The sequence below is a fragment of the Ciconia boyciana genome, chromosome 4 (genome assembly GCF_034638445.1).
Source record: "Ciconia boyciana chromosome 4, ASM3463844v1, whole genome shotgun sequence".
NCBI classification, from domain to species: Eukaryota; Metazoa; Chordata; class Aves; order Ciconiiformes; family Ciconiidae; genus Ciconia; species Ciconia boyciana.
Window position 1 is genome coordinate 73,015,158 of NC_132937.1, and position 26,780 is coordinate 73,041,937.

Consider the following 26,780-nt stretch of genomic DNA (forward strand, 5'->3'; position numbering starts at 1 on the left):
GAGGTTACTTCCGATCTATGTTATCCTATGAATCTATGTAACCTGCTGAGGGGCCACATTTTGCATTCTACATTTCCTGTAAAAGCAGGTAAGGCTCAGGTTGGTGTGTTTTGTTGGTTGTTTTTGGGGGTGGTTTGTTTTTTTTTCCTTCTAAAAAAACCCCAACATCTGTAGTTGAGAAGTGTTTTGTGATTATAGAACCGAGGAGTCAGAGTAACTTCTTCCTCTTCCAGCAACATGGTTTTGAGGGAGAAGGGTCATGCTTTGGCTCTAGTGTTCACTTGTTGGCTAGGTAAAGAGTGAGAAACTTGTAAGTTCTTATCAACTGTCACTGTTCAGTCAGTGGATTGAGAGTCTCAGAAAGTTATATACAGTTCTTACAGTTTATTTGAGATTACTTGCTGTAGTAGGTTACTATTTAAGCAGGTAACTCTGTGTAGAAGAACTAATGAACCTCTGTGCCCTACAGATTTGCCTTGCTTGGCTTTGGCTTTCTAAAAACTAAAGTAAGGTATGATATTTCTGTTGTCTGCTAACGGCCATAGGTTTGATGGGAGCCTAAGGTTTGCAGTGTTCAGCTGTGACAAAGGGGCCATTACATTCTGAAAATGGCGTTCAGATTCTGGTCTGTCCTCTGAAATTGCCTGCTTTTATATAGGATGATAACTTTCTTTGAGACTACTGCTTCTGAACTTGGCTGCGATCCTGTGAAAGATTCAGAAGCTCTTGAGCATGCATCTTCTATGCAGTGACTGATTGGTGATATTACAAAATAAGGCAATTTCAAATAGTCTCAGTTTATTGTAGAGCTTTGCTTTTCATACTAACTCCTGCGCAGTCTAGTGAGTTTATAAAGTCTTTGTAACAAAGAAGTCTCAATTTGGAGATACGTTTTTGTTTTGTTTTGATTTTTAAAATTTTATGCAAGAAGCCATCAGCCTAGGTGGTGCTTTGGAAAAGTAAACTTATCGTCCCCTCCTATTGTTACTTTAAGCTGGTGTGTGTGGCTTTAACCTCAACCTGATTCTGCCAGTTTTCTTTTTAAAGCAACCAATTTTAGATGTTGAGCTCATGCTAACTTCATTGAGTTGATGTCTATGTGATTATGACCGGATAACAGTTGCTTGACATACTCGATGAGCAGCTTGAGAGCAGTTGAAACAGTAAGAAATTCAGCTTGCGTGGATAGGCAAAGGTAGTGTAATAGTGTAGTTAAGTTCATAGGATCATAGGATAATTCAAGTTGGAAAAGACATCAGGCGATCACATAATCCAAATGCTTAAAACAGAGTAAGCTATGAGGTCAGACCAGGTTGCTCAGTGCTTTATCCAGTTGTCTGAACATTTCTGTGCTCTTAATCTGCAAGCTCGCTTGGGAATGTGTATTCAAAGATGGTTTGGGACTTTTTGTTGTTTTTAAGGTTCTATTACTTGTTTTGGAAGTTTCTGAATTCAGTCTTAGCTTTATGTTCAACATGTCACTTTGAGAGAAGGGAAGATGAGATTTGTGGAAGATACCACCTAGAGTTCAGACTGGGAAAAATCTCATTCCATTTTTCAAAGGGGAGATATTAAACGGAAACATGGATTTGCCTAGAAAATAGAAAAATAGGTTGGTTAAAGCAAGCTGGCTAATCTTGGTGGTTCTTAGTCAAACTTCATGTTTTGGACATTGTGTAGTCTTGTTGTTTAGTCCCAGTTTGTATGAGATTACTAACATGGATTAATTGTATGTGCAGAAAGTGTCAGTAGTCTAAGCAGAAGGATGTCACTTCATTCAGAATTGTTCAGAGGAATCCAGCAGCTCGTAAACATCCTTTCCTCCTTCCTTTATGTTATTGCATGTTAATATGGTAAAAGTAGTTCTTTGGGAGTGCTACCTAAATAGCAAAACCAGATGCTGAGACTTCTGAAGGATACTGAGATTTTCTCAAGATAGATGTCATCTTGCTTTCATGGGAGCCCAGCAGTTAAAAAAAAAAACAAAACTAGGTTTTCAGTTGCTTTGTTGATAAACTATAATAATATTTCAACTGAAATTTGCAAGCTTATGAGAGTGATGTAAAATCTTAAATTTTTAATAAATAGATTTTTAATTCATTACTGTACTCGTAACATTGAAATAACGGGTAGTCTTTATAATAATTAAGGTACAGTTAAGATGACCTAGAAATAGGGCTTGGGGATTTATTTATGATAAGCTTGTCAGCATTAATGTCTTGGAAATTTTTTGTACCTGCTGTTTGCTTCTAATCTTCAGATCTAATCCATGTTTTCTGCCCTACAGCAGTGTACTTCAGTGTATATATGGTTACTTGAAAAGTATGTTTCATGTGGGTTTTTTGATGGGGTGATAAGGACTTGGCTGTCTTCTATGATGAAAGGGACTTTTAACTTTTGTTTGGCAGTAGGCTCTAGGAACATGGGAATGTTGGGACTCCTTCCCAAGAGCAGGTGTGTGATTCAAATAGACTAGGACCCCTTCTGAGTTGATAGTTTTTAACATATTCCAGATAGGAACATGGAAGACATCCTATACTAGCCATCTGCACACATGGAGAGTTTCTTCCTAAGTATTGTGAATGGTAGCTTAGCTTCATATTTTGTAGTATGACTGTGTAACCTTTTTGAATACATTAATAATGATAAAAAAGTAGTTGATGGTGAAATTTGCAATTATATTATGTACTTTCCTCTAAAGTGGTATAGAACAGACAGGTGATGAATGTGTTTTCAGGAATTACTTTATGTTTTAAATTTGTTGCTGGTATTAAAGTATTTAATTTCTTGTATGAGGCTGTAATGTTAGTTCTTCTGTTTCTTATTTATATATGTCAGTAGTTTTGCTAATTTTTTTTTTCCTCTTTCCCTCTGGGAAGCAATTCAGGTTGTTTTCAAAGTCTGAGTCTTTAAATACGTTGTCTAACTGAACTGATATCTTGGTAATACGCCATTTTGTTGCTAGCTCCTCCCTTCCTTTCTAAATAGATATGAACTGGTCTGGCTTTTTTTTTTTTTCTTTTTAATAAGGCTTCTTATTGTTACAGGTTAACTGTTTTGAAAAATAAGAGAGGCATTCCAGTTTTCTTCTTTTTCCTGAGACTAGAGGACACAGTTCTGAATTGCACAAGATGCCAGCTAAAGTGGAGTCTGACACTGACAGCTTGCTTACAGACCTTAAAAGTTGCATTGCTTATTGGAGATTCAAGCTGTGTTGAAGCTACCATGTCTGGGCCTCTGCATCTGCAGAGAAGAGGTCATTCTCTTGTTTTAGCAGCTGCAAGATAGCAGTGTGGCCCAGGCTTTCTGGAGAAATATTCTAGTGTAGGTTTTGTCTTGTTTTGAAACTGAGGTGTCTAATGCCCTGGAAAAACCTGTTCCCATTCTGTTGCTTCTTCCAATACTTCCCTGTTTCTGTTCTTTATACATCTAATGAGATGGTTTTTGTCTCATTCTTGAAAGGTGTGTAAAATTTTCATAAGGTTGATTTGACAGGCTTGCTCTGGATATTCTAGAAGACATGTACTTTTCCATTGCCAAAAAGTGTATGATTTTGTTTCCCATTCAGTCAGTTAAGTGTGTATTACCTTTGCTGTCCTGTTTTTCTGGCACAATGGGCTTTATTAACATTTTGTAGTATTTTTACCTTCTTCATTGTATGGTTCATTTATTGTTGTCATAATATTATACCCTATGTGAACTGGTTTTTGTTTGTTGCAGGGTTTTTTTTTTCTAGTGACAGTGCTTGTCTCTACTGTAGTGGGGAAAATCATCATGCTTTTTCTAGAAAATAAATAACTTCTTTGCTTCCGTTTTCACCATAATATCTTTGGCTTTTCTGCCTCATTAGTGTTTGGTGATCACCACTGCCTCATCAGTCTGTGGTGATCCTGAACACCTTTTTCTGAATTCCTGACTAGGCGAGTAATTAGAGTTTTACTGATATTGTCTTTTTAAGAATCCTTGTAGCTTAATTTCTCTTTTGCCTGTCATGAATTATGTTTTCCAATGTGCTGACTTTCTATTTAACTGATGGTTTTAAGCCATCTCCTGAACTCTTCTTAGAGTGATGTTGAATAGTTCATCCCCTGTGCCGTGGAAATGTATTTACTTCATGCAGTAGCTTCTTTAACTGGAGACCTCATGCACTAACTTCCAAGGGTTTAATATGTGGCTGGTTTTTAGTTGGTTAGTAATAAATCTATAACATACAATTTAGAAAAGTAATTCAGTTTCCTAGTGTAGATTCTGACCTATCTTGTGTACTGCAAAACCAAGTTGCGCTTTCATTCTGCTGTAATGGCTAGTCACTAGCTTAATTAAGAAATCTCAAATACCATAAGATAGGTTGATTTTTGTGTCATTTACTTCTTAGCCATGAGAACTGGAAGTCTTCCTAGTCATTTTTGTATAGGACAATGCAGATTTTAATGGGTGGGTGTTGGATGTGCTTTTCCATAGGTTGTAACGGAATGTAAAGTACTTTTTCAGTGCTGGTATAGTTCAGATTAGTGTGAAAGTTTGCCTTTTGGTAGTTGTTTTTGCTTGGTACCACTTCATTAAACATAGAAAAAGAAAAATTAAAATTAAATATATGTACTTCACAAATTAAATTAAAAGATCAGACAGCCTTGTTATGATATTTCTATGTGAAATTTGAGGAATGTGTGTCACCATTCAAATTCTGAAATGTATTCCAAACTAAGCTAGATGAAAACTAGTATTTGCGAGGCAGGGACAATAAAGTCACTTTAATGAAAAATAGTGTAATTCAGTGATTTCTGCAGTGCAGGAACCAAATGCAATAGGTTGTAAGCCAGTTTAGCCTGCTCTGTTAATTAACTCTAATGCTGACAACTTGTGGTAACAGTACAATTTTCTTTTCAATATATTTTGAAAAATAAAATATAGCTATATTTAGAAGGTAACTGTTTGTTAAGGCATGGGCTTTGTGTGGTGTTTTCTCTAAAAGTAATTGAGGTCGCTGCCAAAAAGGTTAAATGAGCTGTTTCATTTTTAATTTCTGATTTTTCTTCTTTTTAATGGTGGTTATGCCATCCCTTGCTCTGAAGAGAGAAAAACTTTATACTTTATGTTTCCTAGTAGAACAAACTGCAGCTCTGCCAATGAGACTATTTTAGTTTGTAATGTGTTCTTTAATTCACTTGAGTTTAAATAAAATGGGATGTCAGAAGGTTTACTTTTCAGCTCCATTATTGAGACACAGCTTCAAAATTATGCTTTAACCATACTGGCAAACACTTAAAAATGTGGTTAAACCTACTATGCCAAATCAGACCCAGTTATTTTGACTTTTCAATTATCTAAATGCTTTCAATTCTCAAATTGCTTCGAGGATTTTCTCTCTCCAAATTTTTGCGAATTTTTTTCCATTACTAGACAATGCGATGGCTTAGATCAATAGGGTTTAGAGTAATAACAGAGTAATAGGGTTTCACCTTAAATCCAAGTCCTTTGGTTAGTAAAGGAACTTACTAATAGCATGCTAGAAAGACTGTTTTCTATGCTATTGAAATTTTGACTTGCAAAATAGTGTGGGTTTTACATTGTTTCACTTCTGTGAAGTCCTTTAAAAGTTAGAGCTGTCATTGTGCATGTGTGCGTGCATGCGCATATACACTATATGAGAGCCTAAAACCCTATAAACATATCTTTAGGGTTAATTCTAGTCAATCATTTATTCCCAAATGACTTTTACCTGATCACTACAGCTGTGTTACTTTATGATATGTCTTTTCTGCAGACACCAAAGATGCTAACGAGAAAGATTAAGCTTTGGGACATTAATGCCCATATAACCTGTCGTCTGTGCAATGGATACCTGATTGATGCTACTACTGTAACAGAATGCTTACATACTTGTAAGTAGAAGTATAATTAAGTTAAAGACATTGTTTTTGTATGTTTTTAACTTGATGTGCAACATGTTTTAATGGTTTTTCATTGAAATTAAAAAATACATTGTGCATCAGCCAAAATAACGCATGCTTCACTAGACACTGCTTTTTTTAACAGATGACTTGCTTTTTTAACAAAGCAAATGAAGAGAACATTAAAGCTGTACTGCACAAACTTGAAGCCATATGCAGTTAGTGGTTTTGTATGCATTCAAGAATGGAGTCTGTCTTCCTGTTAAAGGAATGTGGAATGCCTAGTTCTCTCTTCTGTGACAGCTGACATAACATATGTTCTCCACCTGGAGCCTTCCAAATGTCTGTTGCTCTCCTGTTCCTCTGCAGAAAGCAGCCATAGTTTATCGATAAAGAATAAGTATATTGTATTGTACCCTAGAAATAAGCTTTTGTTCCAAAATATTGTGATGAGGTAGTTTTTCGTTGTTATGTTACTTTGTGAATTTCTAGTTTCACAGCCATGAAGTATGCTCTAGTACCTTGCAAAGACTTAGGCTTCAAGAAAACTAAAGATATAAGTCCCTCCCAGCATCTTTGTTGTTGACATCGTGGGATATAGGAGTGCTAGAGTTTGCAGTATTCTGATGGAAACATTGCATATTAGCACAGTTCCAACTAAAGATCTGGAAAGATTCCTTCTGAGGAGAAGCACCCTTATAGTCCAAAGTGGTAACTCCAAAACTGTTTTCTCTCTTGAATCTGTTCTGATCCTCAGTTTCCTTTGCCAAGGTAGGTATCAGCTGAGGAATTAACCTTCAGTCCAGAAGGCCTGAGGTAGTGACATTAAATATCCTCTGTAGCAGCCGCATTGATGGCTTTACATCTTACATTACAGGGTTTTACCAAAAGTATTTTTTCTAGCTGTGTCTTCAGAATCCCTGCAATTTACCAATGCATCCTTGTCACCCAGGAGCTTCTATTTGTCCAGTTTTATCTGTTCAGAGCTTAGAATATAATTTGTTTTGTTTATATGCAGCTGTATTAATCTATTAAATAGTATTTGCCATGCAACTTCAAACATCCCATGTTTTAAAATGCTTCTGTCACAGTATTTTACTCTTATTCTGATAAAGCTAGTATGTTGTTTGAATAGCTTAATGACCGATAGTCCTAAACTTTTTTGGAAGGGAATTATTTGGTGGCGTCATCTCCACAAAATGAAAGTTTCAGCGCACTTACTCTTCACCTAAAACTCTTACAAAGGGGAAATATAATGCTCATGATTTGTCAGAGATTGTTTTCCACTGTATTTCTTTTAGAAGTTCTGTTCATCAGCTTTAATGATTTTCTTGTTTTTGTCACGCTTCCATGTCACTTCGGTTATCCTCATGTCCCTTCTGTGTCTGTTTCACATCTTAATTTCCATAGCATTCTTTTTGGAGTGTAGAGATCCTTAAGCTAGAGTTCTACTTAGTTTTGCCCCAAATTCTTTGCTGCTGCTAGTAACAAGATTGTATACAAAACCAGTATTACAACAACTTAACATGGCTGACATAGAGCCAGAGGGTCATTTTTCATTGTTCTTTAAAAAAAAAAACAAAACACAACCCAAACCCACAAAAACCCCTCAGCTGACATCATGTCCACCATTTCTTACATTCGCTATGGAGTAAATTTTTTAGATTAATCCACAGTGCTGCAGTACATCAGTACTTGTTTCAAAAGCCAGGGAATGCTCCTTGCTAGCTTCTCCTTCCCCCCCATGCACCTCTTGTGGCTTGTCCCTCCCTTATTTTGGCTATTTATATTTTCAAAATACTCCTTCAATGTGTGTCCTGTAAAATTTCAGTTTTCTGATAAGAGGCACACAGCCCTGTCTCTTTAAAAAACTTTATACATGTTGGCATAGTTTGTATTCTGTATGTTAATGCTAATAATATATGCTCCTGGAAAAGCACCCTTGCAAAGTCTATCCTGAAAGTGCCCTGTCCGAGATACTGAATCCTCTGCTGAATTACACCACCTTGAAATTTTCCTTCTGTTTCTACTCAGAACTGCACAGTTTTCTTATCTTTTTAATTTTCCTCTAATTTCCTGTCCTTCAGACATTCAGAGACTCTTCACTTCAGCAGTAAATATAGTTCTTGAGTCCTTTGGTGAGAGTCATTTGGAGGACCAAGACCAGTCCTTTGGAGGGACAGGGCCAACTTCTTTCGTAAAACAGAATTCAGAATATTGTTTCAGACCCTAGAGAGGTTCCCATATTGGCTGTCCCATTCTCCTAGGACTTCCAGTTTCAGGAGAGTTTATTAATCCCAACTTGGCCCTGTGAAAAAAGAACCCATCTGGAAGACTGCAGCACCCTCCATAAGCTGCAGTCTTATGCACTGCAAAAATAAATTTAGTTGCATTTATTTGGATGCTGTGCTTAGACAAATAAACCTGCCAGAACCTCAGCTGACTTGTGATGAGTTCAGTTTAGGGGGAGTTAGTGTATACTTAGTCCAAACTGGAAGACGTAGTGAAATGGAAAGTTGTTTCAGAAGGTATCATGGAATCATAGAATAGTTTGGGTTGGAAGGGACCTTTAAAGGTCATCAAGTCCAACACCCCTGCAGTGAGCGGGGACATCTTCAACTAGATCATGTTGCTCAGAGCCCTCTCCAGCCTGCCCTCGATGTTTCCAGGGATAGGGCATCTACCACCTCTCTGGGCAACCTGTTCCAGTGTTTCACCACCCTTGTCGTAAAAAACTTATTCTTTATATCTAGTCTGAATCTAACCTTTTTTAGTTTAAAACCATTACCCCTTGTCCTATCGCTACAGGCCATACTAAAAAGTCTGTCCCCATCTTTCTCATAAGTCCCCTTTCAGTATTGAAAGGCCACAATAAGGTCTCCCCAGAGGCTTCTCTTTTCCAGGCTGAACAACCCCAACTCTCTTCGCCCTTCTTCATAGTAGAGGTGTTCCATCCCTCTGATCATTTTTGTGGCCCTCTTCTTGACTTGCTCCAACAGGTCCATGTCTGTCTTGTACTGAAGACTCCAGAGCTGGATGCAGTACTCCAGGTGGGGTCTCGCCAGAGCGGAGTAGAGGGGCAGAATTACCTCCCTCGACCTGCTGGCCACTCTTCTCTTTATGCAGCCCAGGGTATGATTGGCTTTCTGGGCTGCAAGCACACATTGCCAGCTCATGTCTGGTTTTTCATCCACCAGTAGCCCCAAGTCCCTCTCTGCAGGGTTGCTCTCAATCCCGTAATTCCTCAGCTTGTATCAATACCAGGGTTTGCCCTGACCCAGGTGCAGGGCCTTGCACTTGGCCTTGTTGAACCTCATGAGGTTCACATGGGCCCACTTCTTGAGCTTGTCCAGGTCCCTCTGGATGGCAAGCTGTCCCTCAGGCGTATCAACCGCAACACTCAGCTTGGTGTTGACTGCAAACTTGCTGAGGGTGCACTCGATCCCACTGTCTATGTTGTTGATGAAGATACTAACCAGTACTGGTCCCAATACAGACCCCTGAGATACACCGCTCGTCACTGATATTGAGCCCTTGACCACTACTCTCTGGATGCGACCATCCAGCCAATTCCTTATCCACTGAACAGTCCATCAATCAAATCCCTATCTCTCCAATTTAGAGAGAAGGATGTTGTGGGGGACCGTGTCAAAGGCCTTTACAGAAGTCCAGGTAGATGACATCTGTAGCTCTTCCCTTATCCACTGATGTAGTCACTCCATCGTAGAAGGCCACTAGGTTGGTCAGGCAGGACTTGCCCTTGGTGAAGCCATGCTGGCTGTCTCAAATCACCTCCCTGTCCTCCATGTGCCTTAGAATAGCTTCAAGGAGGATCTGTTCTATGATCTTCCCAGGCACAGAGGTGAGGTTGACAGGTTGGTAGTTCCCAGGGTCATCCTTTCTACCTTTTTTTAAAATGGGCATAATATTTCCCTTTTTCCAGTCACCAGGGACTTCACCTGACTGCCATGACTATCATGGAGAGTGGCTTGGCAACTACGTCAGCAATACCCTCAGGACTCTGGGACACATCTCATTAAGTCCCATAGACTTAGTATGTTCAGGTTCCCCAGGTGGTCACGAACCTGATCTTCCCTTACAGTGGGAGGGAGTTTGCTCCCCCAGTCTCTGCCTTGAGGTTCATCCACTCGGGAGGTGTGGCAAGAGAGATTGCTGGTGAAGGCTGAGGCAAAAAAGTTGTTGAGTACCTCAGCCTTCTTCATGTGTTGTTACCAGTTTGCCAGTCATGTTCATTGGGGGGTACACTTTCTTTGACCTTTCTTTTCTGGCTGACATACCTATAGAAGGCCTTCTCATTATTCTTTGTGTTCCTTGCCAAGTTCAGCTGCAGCTGCACCTTGGTCTTCCTGACCCCATCCCTACACAACCAGGCAATGTCCCTATACTCTTCCCAGGATACCTGTCCCTGCTTCCTTTGTCAGATTCTGCTTTCATTGACTTGGTAAGACCATGGTTTGGCTTCACTTTTGCAAATGGATCTACTGCTCTGGCATTCCACTGGAACAGACTGCTGTGCAAGATCTGTGCTTAGTGTGCAAAGCTATGAGGCTTGGTCTAACCATAACCTCTACCAGCAACAGTACTGTCATCCTAAGTGTATAAATACAATGCAGAATGCAAACTTGCTACAATTCATTTGCTGCTGCATAATTTTCTTGGTATTAACAGGTGTTTATTTAATTGTCGTGTTAACTTGTCTGAGAGGTAGATGGCATTATAGTTACAGAAATGCTTTCATTTTATGTGATAAGAACAAGTGCATTAATACTAAGATCAAATGAACTGCTGCTATTTAAAAAAAAAATGCTATTCCCCCCACCCTTTTTTTCCCTACATTTTTGAGTTGTAACGTCAAGTGAATGAGGATATCGTGTAGTAGTGTACATTATGAGTACTGTTTTGGGCGGGGGAGGGGTGTGTAGATAGTTTACTTAGAATGAGATACAGATGATTGTGTGTATGCATATGGAAACAGTTCCAAAAGCACGCGGCTTTGTAATGAATGACAGCTTTAGCAACCTCTACCAGGATATTTTACAAATACTGAAGGTCTGTGCCCATGTAATTTTTTTTTTCTGGTGGAAGTTTAACTGTAGTGTACTCTGTGGAAGTTGGAATTAAAATAGCACCTGGATATCCACTTTTTGAAAGCTTTCTGTTCTTTTAAAAAGGATCCAATTTTGGAATAATGTTTGTGTTGGGTTCATTGCCACTATACACTTTACTTCTGTATGTGGCCATGGTTAAAGCAGATAGGCTTAGTATCTTAATGGCATACAGTTCCTGCAATATCATCTGTGCAAGTTGAATGGTGCAAGCAATATGATGTTGACTTGCTTGAAATTGCTGTTCTAGTAAATTCCAGAGTGGGATTGTGTGTTGTATGCTTTATTAGGAAGACTCTGGCTAGGTACAGATGCCTTAATACTAGTGCATCACTTCCCTATATCAAGAACATTAATGAAAGATATTGGAAACTGTATTTTGCGTGATTAGACATCATGCTTGCATGATGTAAAAAATGGATTTTGTGTAAATTTCAGTAAGGTGCATTTCTGTGACTGTATAAAAACAATTTTTTTTAAATTATGCTTCTTTTATTTCTTTTTAATTATGAATGTCCTCATTATCAGTCTGTAGAAGCTGCCTAGTGAAATATTTGGAGGAAAACAACACCTGTCCGACCTGTAGAATTGTTATACATCAGAGCCACCCATTACAGTATATTGGGTAAGTATGAAAGCAAAAGTGCAACTAGCTTCACTCTAGACTGTTTCAGCCTCTTTAATACAGCAGAGCTTTTGCCTGAATTTTTTTACTTGCTTATCAGCATGTTAAACATTTTAAAAGGAAGGTTGAAGGTGATTGAGGAGATATGGGATCAAACTTTGCTATGAATTTGCAACTCCTTGACATCTGTTAGCTTCTTCCGGACTTAAAAGCAAACAAAGTATGCACTTTACTGTTTAGTTTCTGTGTGAGTTTTAATGGGATTTAGTCATTCTTCATTTTGTATGCTTGGGTCGTAAAAGTTACATAAATGAAACATTTGTAGAAATTATACTTTTACAAAATCCTCAAAATAATTAGTCTCAGTTGAACAGTGCTTTTCAGTGTCTGGCAGAGTAATGAGAGAAGTAATTGTGAGCTTTATTGTTCAGTTAATCTTTCAAAGGTCTGTTTAGTTCATAGGAACAGATAAGAATATGGCAGCAAAAATATTAGACCAGTGACTTTAATCTCCAGAGCAGAACAATCTTGTCCTTCATTCTGTTTTGATCCCTGCACGGAGTGCTCTCACTTTCTGACCTAACATGAATGTGGTATTGTTAATCTGTTTCCCATTTTATTAAGTATTCTTTTTCCTTTTGTTTTCAGAAAAGACATTCCCTTTCTTTTTCTTACTGAACTGTAGTAACTTTTGCTGATGAAGATCCATTGTGACAGTGTGTTTGCACTAGCTGTTGCATATCAAGTAGTGTTTTGCCTACCTTTATAAAGAGTTTACTTTCATTTGTGGCAGTTTTCAGTGTGCCTTTCTCACTTCTATAACAACTTCTGAAGCAATGCTTATAGAAAACGAGTCTGATTTTTCTTCACTTTTACAGAAAACTGTCAATGTTCTGTACACACTTATATTGCTCAAGCTGATCCTGATTCAGGAGCCTGAAACTAGTTACGCCATCTCTGCATTTGAAGAATAATAGTGTACACTGATAATATGTTATATGATACACTGATAATACACTATATGAGTGTATGCTTTGAAAGGACAAGTAGATGCCAATAGGCAAGAACGAATAAACGATGCTTAAGACAGCATGTTTGTCTTCCGTGAAGCTACGGGAATACACCAGTGCCTTGGTTCAGAAGCTTGTTTTCTGTGTCAAAGGGGCCAGGTAACAGCATCAAATTGAGAACAGCTAGAAAGGAATTTGCTATTTGTTTTTGCTCACTGAATACACTTCAAAGGAAGTATTTTGCCTGAACTAGTTATAAACTACTACCCCTTCAACAATGAAACAGCCTTTGCCCTGCCTAGTTTTGAATATATATATTTTTTTTTTTAATAAAGAATTGACAGTCAGAAGTTTCACAATATGTCTTAAAATGTAGGTTTGCGCTCCTATTCATCTCCCTCTATCCGGAAAATAGGTAAACCAGATGTGTCCCCTATTTCACATTTCTGAATGCTGTTAAATTCTCACCTCTGATCAAATAGTGATGACTGATTTACTCATTTATGCTGAAATATTTTTGGAGATGTTCCTGTCATCCGTATGTGACACTTGAAAATCCCAGCCTTTGCAAATGGGATTATTACTGGTTGAAATGACATGAATTTTAGACTTAATGATATTTTGATTCTTCTTGTAGTGCTACTTAAAAGATTGTAATGGTCAATTGTAAATCTCTTGATTTGTCACCATTTCTCTACTTGTTCACTGGTCTCCACTGCTGTGAAGTGCTCATGTCAGGTGATGAGAAGCCTGAGACTACTCTTGTAAGCCTCTTCTCCTATTTAAGTAAGATTCAGGGTTTGGTATTGCAACCTCTTTTGGGGTAATGGCCTTGCAGGAGCTGAGACAAACATTTGAAATGTTTCTGATTTTATTTATCAATTGGAATTTAGGGTAATATTTAGTTTCTTTCAGACAGTGACTTATTTTAGACTAAAACAGAATTTTGTCTAGGTGAGCTGGGAATTAAGTTCAGAATCTTAACCGGTCCTGCTGCCTTCCATTTCCAGTGGTGGTATGACCTTTGTGTTATTTCAGCCATGCTACCTCTACAGGCCTCTGAGCTACATAATGTTGCTCACAGTTAAAATGTTGGTTTTTAAGAGCAAAGTAAAATTTTATTGTTGTGGTCTTTTTCTGTGAGCTGTTTTCTTGCATTTTTGGAAAAGGCAAGTAAGGATAACTAAGTAATCTAGAAATGTGAGAGATGAGTCTGTAGGGGTAAGAAACAGACTATCCTTGATTTTTTTGTAATAAAAATGAGTTTACCTCAAAGTTGTCAAAGAATTTTGAGATTATTAGTGACATACTTGCCTTGATGCAGGTGGCTATGTTCCATGGAGTGTCATCCTTCACATGTCCAAGACAAAGTTCAACTGGGTTTCTGTCTTAGCTTGTACTTTTTCATAATTTGTTTCGAGTTACTGTCTTCTCTTGTTTGATATAAATACTGATTTCAGAATTGAAATTCTTCTTAGGTGAATTTAGAGATTTTACATCAATTTAGTACTGGAACTTTTTTAAGACAAATGTTTTGAAACAAGATGGTTGACTTAAACTTTTTATTTTGGTTTTTTTTATTGCTAGTCATGACAGAACAATGCAAGATATTGTTTACAAACTTGTGCCAGGCCTCCAAGAAGGTAAGTTGTGGTATGACCTTTTTAGAGGTTGTTTTGCACATACTTATTTAACACATTAAAAAAAAAGTTTCAGATTATGAAAATGCGGGGTGGGGGAGAGGGAGGGAACTGTGGAAAAATACAATGGAAAACTGTATTCCTTCATTTGTGTCATTTCTAGTGATTAATTTAATTTCATACCTGTACTAGCAGCAACTGGGGAGGTGGTGGTGGGAGGAAAGATGGGACATTTCTTTGAAAAGTAGTATTATGTAAAACAGAATAGTATTTCAGCTTTTGAATGTTGGCACACTAACTCTCATTTGTTCTTGTTAAACTGTGTACTTAAATCTGTTGTGCCAGCTTTCTAGAATTCTCAGAGGTAAAATGTAATGCAGAACAGCTTTTAGTTTCAGTGAAGTTTCTGCTACTGTGTGAGTCCTTTCTTAGCAGGCAACTTTCAATTTGTGTTTTCATAATCCTCTTTGAGACTGAATCTATTCAACTAAAGAAGCACTCTATAGTAACTGCTCAGTAATTTTTTGTCTTAATGTATGTTACAACTTTCCTTTAAATAGAGTACTTTAATCCATTTAAGCTGCAAAACCAGAACATTCTCAAACACCAATAAGATTACATGTATTACTTAAAAATTATTTCTAGCATATTGAAAATCAGAACTGTAAATAAAAATTCAAAAACAATGATTTGACTGAAATATTGTGGGAGGGATTCAAAATAAGGTATAGTATTTTACATAGTATCTCATTCTAACAGGAATGCTATCATAGTGGTTATGCAGATGACTTTGTAGTATTCTAACTCTGAAAAGTACAGGCATGACTTGAAACAATACCAAAGATAGAAGTGTAGTAAATACTGCCAATACCACTACTTGTTGGCAAGCATGTTTCACTTAAGAGGGAAGGGATTTGGAATAACTTCATAAATATTGCATTAGAACTTCATTACAGGGATTAATATTTACAATTTTAAACAGCGGAAATGAAAAAGCAAAGGGAGTTTTATCACAAACTGGGCATGGAAGTTCCAGGGGACATCAAAGGGGAGACATGTTCTACAAAACAGCACCTAGATTCCCATCGAAATGGTAAATGGTCCTTTGTTTATTCTGTCTTGGGCGGGTGACAGCTAGTAAATTAACGAACAGACCTGTTGGAGGTATGTGCCTAGTTGGTTTATTACAATCACAATTGTTTTATAACACTGCACAATACAGTGAGTGTAGGATTGTTGCTTTATCCCTTATTTGTGCACAGAATCTTTTTTTTTAACTGGTCATAGCATATTACTCTTGATGAAGGAGATCTCCATAGTAGTGCCTACATGGGGACTCTGAAATTACCCAGCTTCTGGGCTGCTAGCAGTTGAACTGAAGGTTGTGCTCTGTATGTATTCCTCTTTCATGCATGGGGCTGTTGCCTAAGCAGAGAAGCAAAATTTGGGAAGAGCAAAGTTTATTCTATATTGCAGTCCTGAGCTGTGCTGTTTTAATCATATTAGTATTACAAGCTGCTGCTGAGTGTTATCCCATATATCTGGTTTCTTATCTAAGGTGAAACTAAAACAGATGAAAACTCAAATAAAGAAACTTCTGAGGAAAAACAGGAAGAAGATAATGACTACCACCGAAGTGACGAACAGGTGAGCTCATAGGGCATGTTTTAGTTTTATCTTGTATTTTAGCTTTAGAGCTTTGGTAAGCTAACAGAGAAGAAAAATAACTGTTTCAAGGTACTTTTTCTGTCCTCTGATACAAACAAGATGCAGCGTTGCCCAGTGCTGTTGTGTAAGCATGAGTTTCATCTTTGGGTTTTGGTGGGAATGGAGAATATGTTAAAGAAATTTGCATTAAGATTTTATAGTTCTGACTGTTTGTTTACGAGTTTCCAAAGTGTTTATTTGCTTTCAAAACAAATGCAGGTTCTTTGGCCCTCCTTCTGAGGGAGTGTATCCCAGTGTTATTGTGATACGTTATTGAGCTGAATGTGTATCAATAATTATGAATAAAACCTTTTGCACTTTTACTAACTTACTATTTATTTTGTTTAAACCTCTAATACTAAGACAGTGTTGGCCCTGTACCATAAAAATAGTGTGAAAGCAGAGAAGTTCACCATTAAGTTTTAAACACAAAGCATATTTGAAAGTGAAATCTCCTTTTGGGATAAGCAAGCCATCCCTTTTATGTTTTCCTGTTATGTGTGTCTAGAGTAAATTAAACTTGGATTAATTTTCTTTTCAATTATAATGTAAGGGAACTTTCAAAGGGATCGTACCTAGTACTAGATCCTCCTAGTGCATAAAGTAAATAATCACAAAGAGCTTAGACTAAGTAATGAGTAGCTGGATGAGAAAAGAAGTGAGAATTGAATGTCATTTGTATCCATTCTTTTAAAACTTTAAATTATCTTTTAAGCATGTGTTAAAATTCTGTTTTAAGCTGGATTTAGCAGTTTCATTAAAAGCAAGAAGCTATGTTAGAAGTAATAATTAAAAACTGGCCATGGTATTCTTACTCTTTTTCTTACTCTAGCTTTTGACATAGGGTCCTCTTGAGCTATCAGTTTGGACTGGAGAAGCCTTGTTCCAACATCAGAAAATTCTTTCTTGGACTTTTTTGTCTAGATTCGCTTTGGTTGCAGTAGTGCTTATCACTAAACTGACAAGATGTTAGAAAATGTTTTCTTTAATAGGACTTAAGGCATTTCAGTTTAAGGAATACTAGTACTGTACTTTTTCACTTTGTTGTATTAATAAAAACTGCATGTGGAATACATAATGAGGACTGCAGAAAATTGTTCCAGCCAACCCTGACTGTTTGCTTTTTCCTGAAGGTAAGCATCTGCTTGGAATGCAATAGCAGCAAATTGCGTGGATTGAAACGAAAATGGATTCGCTGCTCAGCACAAGCAACAGTCTTGCATCTAAAGAAGTTCATTGCTAAAAAACTTAACCTTTCTTCTTTTAATGAGGTAATATTTTAATTTTTTAAAATGATTTTGCAGATATAAAAAGCTTATGAAAAGTGTGGGATTGTTCCTTTGCAAAGGAATGTCTTGTAGTCTGATTTTATTTTCAGAAAACAGAAGCATACATCGTTTCTTGAATTTTATGTTACATAGCCATTTTCTTGTCCTTTCTTGGGTCTATACAGGACTTGCCACTTAGCTTGCAGTGCGTCTTTTCATGTCCATCTAGAAACAGTTGCGCTAAAAGGCTTGGTTATGTGCTTCCACATGTGTTGAAATGGACTCTGGCAAGGTGCTTTGTTTGACAGCTTGTAGTCAGGTATACCCCACCCTTTCAGAGATTACACACTCAGTGCAGGGGGCAGGCAGTAACAAACACTTCAACACTACTGAAGCCCAGCTTAAGAGAAAGCAACACCAATATTTTGTTCCCCTCTATGCTGTCAGTGAAGCTCAACCCGAAGTTGCTGCCTACCACGAGCAAAGTGTTATCAGATACCTACTTTTCCCTTCCTTTGCAGGTAATACATGGAATCATGGAAAGAATTTATGGTGAAAGGTACAGAAAGAAAGGCAATTCTTTGCAATTCTCCTAGTTCAGATTCAAAATTAACAGTGGTGAACATAGGAATGCAGCCTCTGTTTACCACTTCGCTGGGTCTTGATCATAGTCTCTAGACATCTTAATTGACTCTCAGCGTGACATCTCCCAACCCCACATTATGTCAATGATTCACTGAATTTCATTAAGACTTTTCATTCAAATCATATCATCTGCTTTCCAGTCCAATGTGTGAACACCTTTGTGCTCAAACTTTTCAATAGCCAATTTGCATCTGTATCACTCTTCCTTCCTAGCTTCTGTAGACTTCAAACCAACACTGTCTTATGGTTGGAGTATGTCCCCAAACTCTGCTAGTCTTCCTGAAACAAAACTGTTATCTCCTGTCTTGTCCTCAGCTGGCTTGGAAGTGGTTGAGTCCTGGCTGTAGCCCAGCAGCAACATATCTACCATCACTGTTCAAAAGGGGATATATTTGTGTGTTTGTGTGTTTAAGCCCTCCATCCCACTGTGCCAGTTTGTGATTTAACAACCTGCTTGGCTTTTACTGAAGGAATAACCTTTCATGAGTACTGTTTATTCCTTTGCCATCCCTCCCTACCTTCTTAAAGAGTACCTAAATTGTGGTGTAATTAGTGTACCAGGACCAAGTAATAGGTACATGGTAGAAGGATTTAAGCTTGTGGGCACTTGGTTGATTGCTATAGACTATTGCAGGCTTGAGTTATTGCTAATTAGATAAACTATGTAAGTGGACTGCAGGCACATTCAGGCCTTTCTGGGTTGTGTGGTAAAGCATTAATATAAGCCACCTTGGTGGAACTTAACTGTTTTCATGCATGTTCCCTGTTTTAGTTAATGTTCAGCTATCATAGGTCAGCTGATTAGTAGTCATATGATCCTCATGTTTTTACGTTTATATCCTCACTGTTTCTAATATCAAGATCTTTCAACACTGAGATAGAGAAGTAAAAATAGCTATTAAGTATCTGCAAAGAACCCATAAATACAGTATATGAAGGAGGTGGCAGACAGTTTTTTTAAAACATGTATCCTTGTAGCAGAAAGCCACCTGGCTGGAGTTAGGTAAAAAATTTTCATAGTATGTTAAAATTAATGAGCTGTCTTTGAGATTTGTGAGTTCTGTCTCCTCGATCATTTTATTGGGCCTTCTTAAGAGCATGTAAAGCTTTCAGGAAAGGGCATTAGTACTGTTTGGGAAGCTAAATCAAACAGTTAAGTCCAGTTCACACAGTATTTCCTCGGTAGGCATGGACATGGTCTTTCAGCACTTTATGTTGAGAAAAGACACTCTTTTCTTTCCTGGTGCTATTTTTGTCTGCAGAGCAACTGCAAGATGAACAGTTCCAGTGTCTTCAGAGAAAAAAAAAATCTTGTCAAACATTTGTAGTATTATCTGAAATATGTTGTTTCATGTACTGTGTCCCAATGAATTAACTGTTGTCTTTGTTTTGTCAGCTGGACATATTATGCAATGAAGAGATTCTTGGCAAGGACCACACGCTCAAGTTTGTAGTTGTTACTAGATGGAGATTTAAGGTATGACACAGTGGTTCCAAGTAAATCATGAGGTGGCCAAATACAATGTTTATAAAATAGGCATCATTTGGAACTATACTGCAGTAACTGTGAACGCGGTAAAAAGATACTTTAATAAATATCTAATACAGCATCCTTAAACACCAAGGGTTAATTTTGTTTCCAAGAAAATGAAGAAAGGGCAATTAAATATTAATTGCAAGAGAAAAGGGAACACTGCATCAACTGTCAAATTGTTATCAAGTCTGGCAAAGGAAGTGGAAGCCACAATAAAGTATTTTTAACTATTTCAGGTAGAACTGGTTTTAATCCATGTAAGTGGGGCAATTGATTGGGATGCAGAAAAGGCAGAAATTTTCAACACAGTTCTCTTCTGTAGCTCAGGAAGGCTGTTTTACTTCTAAAGGAGAGGCAGTAATTGCAGTGCTTGTCTGCCTTAGTTAAGGAAACTTCTAGCAGCATTTAGTAGACACAAACAAGGCTGGTTAAAAATGTTTGAGTATATCTTTGACTTGCTTATTGCGATTACTTTAAGCAACTTCCTTGAAACTGAATAGTAAACAGTGGGGCATTCATTCAGAGTCTTAATTATCACATTAATAATGACAACTCAAGTGAAAGGGGTGTGAGAATGAATTGCAAAATGGAACCAAACAAGAGCATCAAATTGATATACATCTGTACAAGTCTACTATTCACTTTTATCATGGAAATCCATGCAATTGTGAGTCACATGGAAAAGGGAACTGTAACCTGCCTTCTCAAGTGAAAGAGGTGGGGGATGTAAAATGAAACTGGGAGGTGGGAGGTCCAGAACAAATAAGAGGAAGCAATTCTTTACATGAGACACAGAACTCCTTGGTGCAGGATGTTGTGGATGTTAGAACTTTACCTATTAATAAAAAAGCAATGGATACATTCACAGAACAGGAATCAAGTGAGAGCTGTTGAATATGAAGTACTACATGCTCTTATGCTGCTTTCTAGACATCTGCTTCTCTCCCATACTGCGAATGGATTTTTCAAGTTAAACAGACCTGGTAGAACTGATCTTGAGGTGATCAGCTCCTGAGACAAAAAGGAAAGGATTCTTCATCTCTTGTTTGAGCTCCACAGGAGAAATTGTATCTTGTCTTTGTCTTGGTAAAATTTTGATGGGTCAGATAGCTACTCTGGTAGTTCATTTAAGCTTTAGTTTATGAAACAAAAGTTTTGCCTACTGAACAGATTAGTTCTGGTTTTGTTTCTTAACTTATCTGGTATTTCTGTCTTGCAGAAAGCACCTCTACTGCTACATTACAGACCCAAAATGGACTTGCTGTAAGAGAACTTTATTGTCCTTCTGGACAGAGTTTTTTGCAGAGACTATCATCTGGCACCTTCTTAGTGCATCACTAATCACATGACACAAACCAGCTGAATAATTTTGGAAGACTGTAGTGCTTTCATAGCGGACTGTCCTTCTGAATATTTCTTCTAGGGATGTGTTACCTAGATTTCTGGACAGAAAATAATTTATACCTTTTTTGTATGGAAGAAAAGTCGCAACTCAACAAGACACTACCAGCACTAAGTTTACAGATACTGAAAACACTTCACAGTTCCATGTAGCTCAGCCTGATTTATCTCTTACAGTTACACAGAAATAAGTTAGAATGTTGTGGGGTGATTTAAAAATGTTGCTTTTGACACCAAGTTGCATTTAGTTACTTTTCACATTCTGAATCTTTAAAAACTATATTTTTGCAAAGTGTTACTGTCTTACGTAGTATGCCTGATTGCATTGGTTTTATTCAAGTTGTTCTGTAGAGCATTGAACATACCGAATGATATAGTGACTGGTGATAATTTATTATGCTGCATTGAAAACTTCTGAAAATCTGGGAAACCAATAAGTCTGTCATTTTTTGCCCATTTATTGCTCTCCCTCACTTTGTATTTTAGTAAAGTTTTGATACTCCCATATGCATGTTGATTTGGTGAGATTAATAGAAATAATTTCAGTTGATTTTAATGTGCCCTGGTATTTCACTGTGGCATAAATTGCACCACATAATGACAAATACTCAAAAGTGCTAGATTTGTGAACTTGTTAAAAAATAAACATTTCTTGTGTAGTTGTGGCTTGCAGAAATCAGTTTTTAGTTTAGAGAGAATTTGCTCTCACTAGCTATTGAAACACTGGCTCGTGGGCAACTTTGAGTGATATTGCACAGTTTTCACTCCACTGATTAAAAATTTCTCAGATCAATGAGCAGCTTTGTATTTCCTTTACCTGTTTTCTTATGAAACTGTAGCATTTTCTTTAGCGCAATTCCTAGTTGTCTTTGGGGGGCGGGGGGAAGTGTCAGACGAGATTATTTTAGCACCTTCTGGCCTTAACTGATAATTTTGCTTGCATCAGCCCTAATGGATGCAAGGTAATAAACATGCATGTATATATGTGTGCATACATCTATACACACATATAACTATATATGTTACAGAATACACCCTCAATAGCACTTAGTGGGGTTCACTGCACTGTTTGTAAGGCTTTTTGAAATAGTTGGCTTTTTAAAAACAGTAGTTGAAAGTGATTTCTGCAAGCTTTCTACAGTGTAGCATATATAGTATGATTGTGAGAGTATTTGTCTGGCACAGGTGTCAAGTCACTGAAAACAGGCTATGCCATGTTACTGGCAGCTGGAAATAGTTAAGCTTCTAATTTTTGGAAGAGTTTTCCAGTCAGCTGAAAACGCTATTTGCTATTCCTATTATTAAACCCTGTTATTTTTTGATAAATTGTCTTTGGATAAGAAAACAAGTTTGCCTGTAACTGCCCTGCTTCCTCTAGCTGTGCCTCCTTCCCCTCTTCTGCTAGAAAGTATTACTTGTTACTCGGTAACAGGAAGCTGATACTGCAAGAGGTTTATCCAAGCATTTTAAATCCTCTTCCTCTTCTTGTTTCCAAAGCACCACATTTCTCCATAATTTCCTTCTTTTGGAGTCTTCAGTCCTCCTTTCTCCAATCTGCTGCTGCAGAAGGGATGCTCCAACTTGTGTTTACCTTTGAAAACAGGGTTCCTCATTTTTAATTAAAGTCACAGATGTGAATCGGAAGGAAATCAAAAAGTATGCGAGCTGAGAATGAAAGGGAGCCTATTGAACTGTGGACATGGAAAGGAGAGCCACACAAAGGCCAAAAAGTGCTGCTGTCCTTGCAGATGAGGATATAGGATAGCTGCATTTGAATGTTTGGGTTAGGCAGAGCTCCACATCCGGGCTGGGTTTGTGTGTGTGTGGTGGTGTGTGCATGCATGTGAGCAATGGAATCGAACTTGGCTCTGGTTTTGTCTTACTGTTTGTGGATTCAGATATATGTATTTTAGCTTTTTTTTCTGCCTTTAACGTTACTTGAACTGGCAGAAGAGAACAAATGAGATCATGGGTCTACCATTTTTATAATCTGTTCATGAAACAGGGAATGCAGGTGGTATGGATGTGTGCACAAATTGACATACTGGGCCTTTTGGAGCTGTTCATGTGGTTGTTACTGTCCTAGTGTAAATAAGGGACTGGCTTTAGCCAGTGAGGCACTGGAAGTATGAACAGGGCTGTAAGTGTCCACCCTCTGTGCACCCTGAGTATACAGACACTGGCTGTTACCTGATGTAGACATAAAATTAAAGCTGCCAGACAGCGTTCTGATTAACCACCGTAATCAGGATATATATATACACACACACACATAAAAACAACTATATATATATATATATGTGAGATCTGTCTACCTCAGAATGTGTGTACTGCAGAAACTTTTTGTACGACTAGATATTGATGCAGTGCTGTTAAAGTACATTGGGATTTTAGTACTTTTCTGTGTACTTGTGCAACTGAGAAATTAGTTATGAACACACAAATTCAGAAGCCTTTCAAATCTATCTCTTGCTGTAACAATCTACAGTACAGAACATATATTTATAAGTTTATAACCATCTTTAGAATCACTTGAATTTGTTATGGTGCTATAAATATATTGAAAGCTCTGTTTATACCTATACGGTTACATAAATTCAAGCCAGTATTAATACCTACAGCTGGGTTTTTTTGCTCATAATTGTGTGTAACTGCTTTTGCAATGTGTTTAATCTGATAAAACCTCACCAGTAAAAGAAAAAAAAACCCAAATACAAAACTACCCAGTTATTTTTCTAAATTACACGTCACAACATCTTTGCTACAGAAACTCTTCCCTCGGGGGGAGGTGACTGTGTCTGGACCATATATTTATTTCCTTTAGCCTTACTAAAAGACTACAATGCAATTGAATTGAGGTCAGAGGGAGGTCTCCTTTGGGTCAGAGCCTTGTTTCACTTCTGTGAAGCTTAAGAGACAGTTAATTTATATCAAGATTATATTGGGTAAAATAACCCTGATACTGTTCAAAGTTGGCCTAAAAGTTGGACTCAGTATAGATATCTCTTAGTCCTAGTGAGATCATGTTAGTTTATTTTGGCTTTCGTGAAGATGCCATTACTGTGAAGTAGTTTTCACAATTGCTTACGCTGGTAAATAATTGCAGTAAAGAAGTATCTTGTTGCATTATCCTCAGCATCAATGAGACTGATGAATCACCCAGGCTCAGAGTCTCATTAAATATAGTTTCATTAAAAATAGAGAATTCAGATAGAATATATAATATTGAATTTAAATAAGATTTGGGGTTTTAAATTTTAACTTTATAAAATTATTTATTCTATTTTAAGCCTTCTGTCTTATTTTACCATCCAAGTATTTTTGGTTTCAGTGGTCCAGCTTTATTTACGGGCATATAAAATGAAATTGTAAGATGTTTTTACAAGCTTCTTCCTTTTACATTGAGTTTGAGTAGCTTTTATTTGTATGTTTTTGTTTTGTATGGATAAAGAGCATTACTTATGCTTTTGTGCAATAGGTTTGAAACATGCATTTATTAGGCATATGTTTAAATTGTAAATGTAGCATCTACTTACCATTAAATTTAAAAGGAACATAGATGGCTTTTCTCACTTGTTCAAATGGGGTTTTATTTGGGGCTATTATTTGGGGGGTTGTTTTTTCATTTGTTCCTTTTTTTATTTTGAGAGTGAAGTGTGGGATTTAAATTTGTGTAAGTACAAGAACTATCTGTCAGCAATATTTTAAAATAAATGATCTTGCAAGAAACCTTAATGTGAATTGTGGAAGCAATCAGCAAGACTTGCAGCCTATCTGAAAATGTTTTGTGCCATTGTTATGTCTGGTATATTTGTGTACCATCAAACCTGGGAATATTTATTTTTATTAGTTGTGCAATAGTATACACAACACTATCACCTCTGGGGATATGGGACCATAAAAAATATCAGACTAAAACTATGATGGTGCTATTTTTTTCCAATAGGCTATAAGCCTTTGAAAGCTCATCTGGCTCTTATTGTCTTTATAACAACATAGTTAGTCCCAGGAGATTCATTGAGGTTTTTTTCTACTGGATGATAAATATAACCATACAGCTAGCCTATTTTACAACATTATGCATCTTACCATTGATCTAAACATAATAGGAAAAAGCCAACCAGTCTGTACATCAGTGATATGAATCTTAAGTACTTAAAATGCATTTTGTACAGAAGGCTTGACTGTACAGAAAAATCAAGTTTCTGTATTTCCTCAGGTAATCAGTTTGGATGTTTCACTGGAAATGTTAATGCAACCTACACTTCAGTTAGTCTGCCTAAAGTTGATAACAGGGAAAAAAATTGTCCCATACACTAGAATCTCTACATAAGATGTAATTAACTGTAACTAGGGTCTTGAGATCAGTTGTTGAAGTAAAAAGTTGCAGAGAGAACAACATTAAGGAACATGGAACAAGGCTTCAATCTCTGCTTTAGTCAAAACTTGCAATCAGTACAAACACTTTCTAGGAACTTGCGTCTTGTGGCAAGTCAACAGGAATGTTTTACTGTGGAGTTACGGTTTATTTATGTACAAATTAAAGCTCTGGTCCTGCTATTTGATCCATGTTTGATCATCCTTAGGGCTTCTTGGAAATCTGTCAAAGCCACAGTGACCTGTCCAGATCCTAGTGGTAGGATAGGAACTAAATGTCCAATTCTATGAACACTTATATTGGTAACTTTACTAATAACCTGGATGGTTCCACAGAAAACAGTGGGATCATTCATGCGAATGCCTAGGTGTGGCTGAAGGAAGGAGCCCTGATTTTTGAATACTGATGTTCCAAGTTTTTTATTTTTTATTTTTATTTGAAACTCAAAGCATTGGTTTAATGGAATCTTCAATTCAAGTGACTTATCTGGACAAAAGGAGAGTTTGTTCTTTCATTCTGCAACAAGGTTATTTTACAGTTAAGGGACAATAAGCCAGTGCAACCACTAAGCCTTTATCCTCGTATGTGGCATAATAAAGATTCTGGAACTGTCACAGTGTAAAACCATATTTTTGGCTTAGCTTCATTTGAAAGTTTACAATTTTTTATGCTTTGTGTTGCTGTGTAATTTTTGTACTATTGGTGGCTAGTTTTGTCTGAATAAGCCTTTTGGGATTATTGCTTAATGTTTTGATTTTATGATAGTGAAGCTTGTATCCAGTGTTTTGCCAATTAATATTATATGCTTGTTAATAAAAGCAGAGAAACTAACTGAAATACTGTCAGGCTGGAAGTTATTGTCCTATTTTTTCCAAGAACATAAGGAACTAGCTGTCATAATATCATAGCACTGAACAAACACAGTGTGACTGAAACAATGGTGCTGTGGCATTGCATTGTCATGATCAGCCTTTTACTCAAAACACAAGCATGGCCCAGAGTATTACTCCACTGCACAGAATGGCAATATGTCTGTGACAAGTGTGTGGCAAGTAACTGCCAGTTAGGAAACAAACCAGCTTCAGCTACAAAGAGGAAAACCACAGTGGCCCTGATGTCTTTATGTATCCGTGGATAGAAAGGTACTTACCCGACCTGTATGTGTTACTTTCAATCTTACCCTTACCTGGTGATGTTGACGTGCAGGGGCTGACTGCAGTGTTCTGGAACACAGACATTGACTTACACACATGCCAAATCGAAAAGCATATCCACACACATTCTGATTTTATTTTATTTTATTTTATTTTGGTGAGCTGCTAGGGGGAAAAAAAGGTCTCTTTCTTATAGGAAGCTTTGATTAATGAACTGAATATGTTTTGCCTTTGAAAAAATCAGTGTGTTGTGGTATTTGGCAAACATTGGTGCTGGCCCTCTTCATAAATTCAAGAGCTTTTTTCCTTCAAGATCCTTGAGACTTATTTTAATACCTGAACAGATCAAAGTTATGAGGGAATTTTTAGGTAAAATTAATTGAAATGCCTAGTTGAGATAA

The 26,780-nt window shown here is 37.3% G+C and overlaps 1 protein-coding gene across 6 annotated transcripts in view; it reads left to right on the top strand.

Annotated features, from left to right (window-relative positions):
• PCGF3 (polycomb group ring finger 3) overlaps positions 1 to 26,048 on the top strand; it is a 58,072-nt gene extending 32,024 nt beyond the window's left edge. For 5 of the 6 annotated variants that reach the window (XM_072860047.1, XM_072860048.1, XM_072860051.1 and 2 more), the window contains 8 exons: positions 5,765 to 5,882; positions 11,546 to 11,642; positions 14,240 to 14,295; positions 15,275 to 15,385; positions 15,851 to 15,939; positions 17,133 to 17,270; positions 19,309 to 19,389; positions 20,666 to 26,048. In XM_072860047.1, the coding sequence (XP_072716148.1) occupies positions 5,774 to 5,882; positions 11,546 to 11,642; positions 14,240 to 14,295; positions 15,275 to 15,385; positions 15,851 to 15,939; positions 17,133 to 17,270; positions 19,309 to 19,389; positions 20,666 to 20,713 (729 nt within the window). In that variant the 5' untranslated portion in view covers positions 5,765 to 5,773 and the 3' untranslated portion in view covers positions 20,714 to 26,048. Of the gene's footprint in view, positions 1 to 5,749; positions 5,883 to 11,545; positions 11,643 to 14,239; positions 14,296 to 15,274; positions 15,386 to 15,850; positions 15,940 to 17,132; positions 17,271 to 19,308; positions 19,390 to 20,665 lie in introns of those variants that run through there. The other variant, XM_072860046.1, reaches the window with a different exon arrangement.
• Positions 26,049 to 26,780: the final 732 nt, after the last annotated feature.